Below are 5,939 nucleotides of genomic sequence, written 5' to 3'. Positions count from 1 at the left end.
GAGCTCACGGGATGGTAAGTGACGTAACGGTGCGCCATTTAATACCAAGTGGTGATTGGCTAAAAACGCCTGTCAATCGAAGCAGGCGGCCATAGTTTCAACTGCGATACTGCTGGCCATTAACCCTTCTTCTGTAGAGCTGCAAAACGCTACAAATAAAACCCCAAACCCTGTTAACACCTGTTTAACACGTCCCCAAGCCCCCCAAAATTGTCACATCTAAAACTTTTAAGCCGTTTGCTGCAGGTTTTATCCTCATTTCTTTATATTATTTATTTATGGTTATAACGGGAGGAATGCTTGTTTTTAAAAGGAGCTGGTGGATATTTAAATTTATCCATTTATCTGTCTCTCTATCTTTTGTATACCAGTGCTTAATTTTACAAAAACAAAACAAAAACAGCTTTAGTATAACTGCCATTTATTCTTTTGAAGTTAACTAGCTTTCATTATTGATCTCCTGTTTCCACATCTTACTCTGGTTTTATTTGTATTGTATTCATTTCTATTAAAAGAAAAAAAAGAAAAAGAAATCTTCTCTTGGTTCTATCCTAATTATTTCTCAAGGTGAACTCCACCTAGTATGTATCTGTCAGTCTTTCAGAATACTACAATTTTCATTCTATTGTTGATAAAAAGAGGTTTAATTTATATAAACACTGGTAATACAACTGAAACCCTATAGTTACCTGTTGATTTAGTTACAAACAGCAAGTCTGACTATAAATTAATAACTGAATGGGACGCAACACACCAAAAAATCCTCAGCTGTCTATGTACAGATTAATACTGCCCTCTTGTGGTTAATAGTCTTTTACTGCAAGCGTCTGGAGGATTTAATAGAAATCATAGGTATCATCACCACCCGGGTTGAGCTTTGTTCTGCCTTCTGAGGTTTTCAGAGTGGTAAAACACCACACTATGCAGTGTCTACCTTAATTATAAGGTAGACACTGTATACACAGTACCAGATTCACTGGCTAAAATGTTATAATATTGGTGCTCATTTCCAGCACATTACTTCAAGTTGATTTACAAGATTGAGATACAGAAAAGATATCAATAATATTTTAAAATAAAACTTAAAAAAGTTGTGCTGCATATAATGTCCCCTATACTGCATTCATGTGTCTTTCAGACTGTATTCTGACAGTGGACCACCTATCATAACAGATCTAGTAGGGTATGATAGTTTAGCCCAAGTCTTTAAAGAAATGTTTAAAACCTGTATTGTATGCACAGCTGTTAGACTCCTAAACATCAAAGAAGCACAAGTGAGGCCTGATTTGGTCTGTCGGTTTCTTGCTTTATTGGTGACATGTTCCGTTACAGTTTCTGGACAGCTACTGTGTGTTATCTACCACCACAGACATTTTTCAGTGTCTTGCAGATGTAGGAGGCCAGGCTATGTTCATTAAACAGGTTTTCTGAAAACCTGAAGTGGCCAAGTGACACACACTCACTCACACGCATAAACACATACACACAGAGGTGACATGCGGGCGCCAGCTTGGACGGTTTATTATGGTGGAATCTCAGAGCCGAGAGCAGCGCGCCTTTGGGGGAACTAAGTTCTGGACACCGGGGCGTGACAGTCACTGGGAGAGGAAATCCAGGGCAGTGTCTCGCTCCTCCACCAGCTCTGCGGCTGTGGCGTCCATCTTGGCTCGGGAAAAGTCATTGACGGGAAGGCCATCGACCACTTTCCAGGTCGAGTTCTGTGGATAGAGAGAGAAGAGTCAACGGTCGAGCTATGAGATTTATTGCATTTTGTCCAAACTCTGTCAAATTTTGCATGAGCTTCAACTAAGCCTGTCAGCAAAAGAGCATTGTTGTTACACTGTTATTGTTACTGTGTGACAAACATCAACTAAAACCATGAAGTGACTTACATGTGACTAACCTACAGTATTGGACACTAATGTTGTGTAAATTATACAATATCTGGGAGACGAGTACATGCTTTATATACAAGTACCAGTTATAATGCCGACTAAATTTACATGAATGTGATAAGGGGCACACGTTCATTTTACAGCGATCAAGTAATTAGGCAAGCTAGCCAACCAGCACCACACTTTAATCTGATTTTGGTTAAGCATTGGGTAACATTAGCCAGAAGACAGTCACATTTGATCACGAAAACCAAAAGATCCGTTCATTGAGATAAATGTTCTGTATATGTCCACTGCAGTATTCTGCTGTTTGACAGGCTTTAGTATTTAAAGCGTGTTTCTTTTTCTTTTTTTTAGCTGATGTTAGCTAACATCAGCTTATTTGCTAATGCTGACAAACTGCTTGATGCCCAGGGAAAAAAAAAAAAAAAATACACCCACAACAACCTTAAAGACTTTGGACCATGTTCATTTTCTGAACTGATGGAGGCAGAAGTGTGCAGGTGCACATGCTGTTGAGAAGGCAAATAGGTTTGCTACAGATTTATAAGCACTAACATTGTTTATTTAACTTAACATAAGGACCATAAAGCAGCAGCCGTGTGGGAATGATCTGCAGTAAAAGAAATCAATGCATATGTAGACAAATGTATGTAACCTGTATATAAACCTGCCCAACACAAGAACCTGGACAGATTTTGAACAGTCACTTCCTAATGTGGACCTATTTTAAAGTCCAGCATATACTCACCTTGATTTGGACTGGGAAAGAGTAGATAAGGTCCTCTGGGATGTTGTACGAGTTTCCAGAAGCATAGACACCCATGGAGACAAATTCACCCTGAAGACAGGTAACAGCTTCAATCAGTTTGCATCAATAACATGTAAGCAGAAATACAGGGAGTGCAGAATTATTAGGCAAGTTGTATTTTTGAGGAATAATTTTATTATTGAACAACAACCATGTTCTCAATGAACCCAAAAAACTCATTAATATCAAAGCTGAATGTCTTTGGAAGTAGTTTTTAGTTTGTTTCTAGTTTTAGCTATTTTAGGGGGCTATCTGTGTGTGCAGGTGACTATTACTGTGCATAATTATTAGGCAACTTAACAAAAAACAAATATATACCCATTTCAATTATTTATTTTTACCAGTGAAACCAATATAACATCTCCACATTCACAAATATACATTTCTGACATTCAAAAACAAAACAAAAACAAATCAGCGACCAATATAGCCACCTTTCTTTGCAAGGACACTCAAAAGCCTGCCATCCATGGATTCTGTCAGTGTTTTGATCTGTTCACCATCAACATTGCGTGCAGCAGCAACCACAGCCTCCCAGACACTGTTCAGAGAGGTGTACTGTTTTCCCTCCTTGTAAATCTCACATTTGATGATGGACCACAGGTTCTCAATGGGGTTCAGATCAGGTGAACAAGGAGGCCATGTCATTGGTTTTTCTTCTTTTATACCCTTTCTTGCCAGCCACGCTGTGGAGTACTTGTGATGCATGTGATGGAGCATTGTCCTGCATGAAAATCATGTTTTTCTTGAAGGATGCAGACTTCTTCCTGTACCACTGCTTGAAGAAGGTGTCTTCCAGAAACTGGCAGTAGGACTGGGAGTTGAGCTTGACTCCATCCTCAACCCGAAAAGGCCCCACAAGCTCATCTTTGATGATACCAGTCCAAACCAGTACTCCACCTCCACCTTGCTGGCGTCTGAGTCGGACTGGAGCTCTCTCCCCTTTACCAATCCAGCCACGAGCCCATCCATCTGGCCCATCAAGACTCACTCTCATTTCATCAGTCCATAAAACCTTAGAAAAATCAGTCTTGAGATATTTCTTGGCCCAGTTTTGACGTTTCAGCTTGTGTGTCTTGTTCAGTGGTGGTCGTCTTTCAGCCTTTCTTACCTTGGCCATGTCTCTGAGTATTGCACACCTTGTGCTTTTGGGCACTCCAGTGATGTTGCAGCTCTGAAATATGGCCAAACTGGTGGCAAGTGGCATCTTGGCAGCTGCACGCTTGACTTTTCTCAGTTCATGGGCAGTTATTTTGCGCCTTGGTTTTTCCACACACTTCTTGCGACCCTGTTGACTATTTTGAATGAAACGCTTGATTGTTCGATGATCACGCTTCAGAAGCTTTGCAATTTTAAGACTGCTGCATCCCTCTGCAAGATATCTCACTATTTTTGACTTTTCTGAGCCTGTCAAGTCCTTCTTTTGACCCATTTTGCCAAAGGAAAGGAAGTTGCCTAATAATTATGCACACCTGATATAGGGTGTTGATGTCATTAGACCGCACCCCTTCTCATTACAGAGATGCACATCACCTAATATGCTTAATTGGTATTAGGCTTTCGAGCCTATACAGCTTGGAGTAAGACAACATGCATGAAGAGGATGATGTGTACAAAATACTCATTTGCCTAATAATTCTGCACTCCCTGTATACAAACAAAGACTGCAAACCCAGCAACTTGTCTGGAAAAAAACAAGAAAAGAAAAAGCTTTTTTGATGTAATCTTACATGTCTAAAGATGAGTACTTACCTTTCTGACCATCGAGATTCTTATTACTGTCAAACACTAAAAAAATAAAATAAAACTGAGCTGGCATTAATCACTGTATCCACACTGACCTCCTTGGTGCCAAACCAGATGTCCCTCATGTGGTCACAGATGGCCTTGGCTGCAGACATGGCACTGGACAGCTTCCTGGCCTTGATGACAGCAGCACCACGCTGCTGCACTGTCTGCAAGATGAAGAGGAGAAGGTTTCACATTAGAACAAAGTTTCTGTCTGTTTGTTATGTTTGGCATGGAGTCAATAACTCACAGAGATGAAGTCTCCTCTGAGCCAGGCATCGTCCTTGATGGCTTGGTAGGCTTCCGTCTCGGCCCCCTGGAGGTTGACCTTAGCGTGGTGGACATCAGGGTACTGGGTGGAGGAGTGGTTGCCCCAGATGATGACGTTCTTCACTTGGTCAGAGGACACGCCACAGCGCATCGCCACCTTCAGGAGAGAATACAACAACAAAAACAGAAGTAGTATTTTAAAATAGTAACCATGATATGTCAACACTATAATTAATGGTGCGTTTATTATTCGATGTAAAATCTTTTATCAATATAAGGAAAAAACCCCAAAACAAATTGTTACTGGGGAACTCCCCTGAAATCTTCGTTTACAAAGTATATTTTTTCATCTAACAGAACACAGAATCTAACCAAAGGAAAGTTTTAGCACCTGAAAAAAAAAAAAAACACTTTGTGGAACTAAATGTTCTGGGCACTTGTTTGTGTGTGATATTGTTCAGCTGTCTTTGCAAAGACAAATGTCAGTTTTAGATCTTAATGTACATCACAATATTATAATACGGTTTACTCATTGACACCAAAAAAACAAAACAAGTTTAAAGCATGTCCAGACATCTTTAGGGCAGAGATGAACTACAGTCACGTCAGATAGGATTTTATGCATTACTATAGTTCAATGTAATTTTACAATTCAAAACAATTTGATGACGACAACTCTCGTCAGCTTGATTTAATAGTTTCTCACAGAAACTGTCCCAACAGGATGAGTGTTTAACTGCCTCAGTGATGTGTGGTCAACAGCTGGTTGGAGATGTGAGCAGGTCGTCCTGTATTATACAAATGTATATTGTAAACAAAACAATAGTAAATTGTAAACACATGTACCTGGGAGCAGGCTCTGTTGTGGTCCAGTCGGGTCAGGCAGGAGAAGTTCTCTTTAGGGATGGATGGAGCGGACTTGGAGGCGATCAGACAGTTGGTGTTTGCAGGGTTTCCAACCACCAAAACCTGTCAGGGTGAGATTCAAACATATCTATCAGACACACAGAGTCTGAGACAATTTCCTGAATTTGCTTTGTTTGCAGTAAGCAAATGAACAACTGGCAAAACAGAGCCCTTCTTCTAGTCACAGGGTGAGCAGAATTTAGAAGATGCTCAAAGCCAATCTTCTGTTATCCTGAAAATACACATTTATTAAAAAAATTAAAACTTTT

General features: G+C 40.1%; 1 protein-coding gene across 2 annotated transcripts in view; it reads right to left on the bottom strand.

Moving 5' to 3' along the window:
- Positions 1-1,285: 1,285 nt before the first annotated feature.
- Positions 1,286-5,939, bottom strand: part of LOC100711262 (malate dehydrogenase, cytoplasmic) — an 868,968-nt gene continuing 864,314 nt past the window's right edge. For both annotated transcript variants that reach the window (XM_025908337.1, XM_003459860.4), the window contains exons 5-9: positions 5,611-5,733; positions 4,745-4,921; positions 4,548-4,661; positions 2,647-2,736; positions 1,286-1,718 (exon numbers count right to left, since the gene is read on the bottom strand). In XM_025908337.1, coding sequence (XP_025764122.1) covers positions 1,596-1,718; positions 2,647-2,736; positions 4,548-4,661; positions 4,745-4,921; positions 5,611-5,733 — 627 coding nt within the window. In that variant the 3' untranslated portion in view covers positions 1,286-1,595. The remainder of the gene's footprint in view (positions 1,719-2,646; positions 2,737-4,547; positions 4,662-4,744; positions 4,922-5,610; positions 5,734-5,939) is intronic.

This window comes from Oreochromis niloticus, linkage group LG6, assembly GCF_001858045.2.
Source record: "Oreochromis niloticus isolate F11D_XX linkage group LG6, O_niloticus_UMD_NMBU, whole genome shotgun sequence".
In the NCBI taxonomy this organism is placed as follows: Eukaryota; Metazoa; Chordata; class Actinopteri; order Cichliformes; family Cichlidae; genus Oreochromis; species Oreochromis niloticus.
The sequence above is the reverse complement of the archived record's forward strand: the minus strand, read 5'-3'. Positions and strand labels throughout refer to the sequence as shown.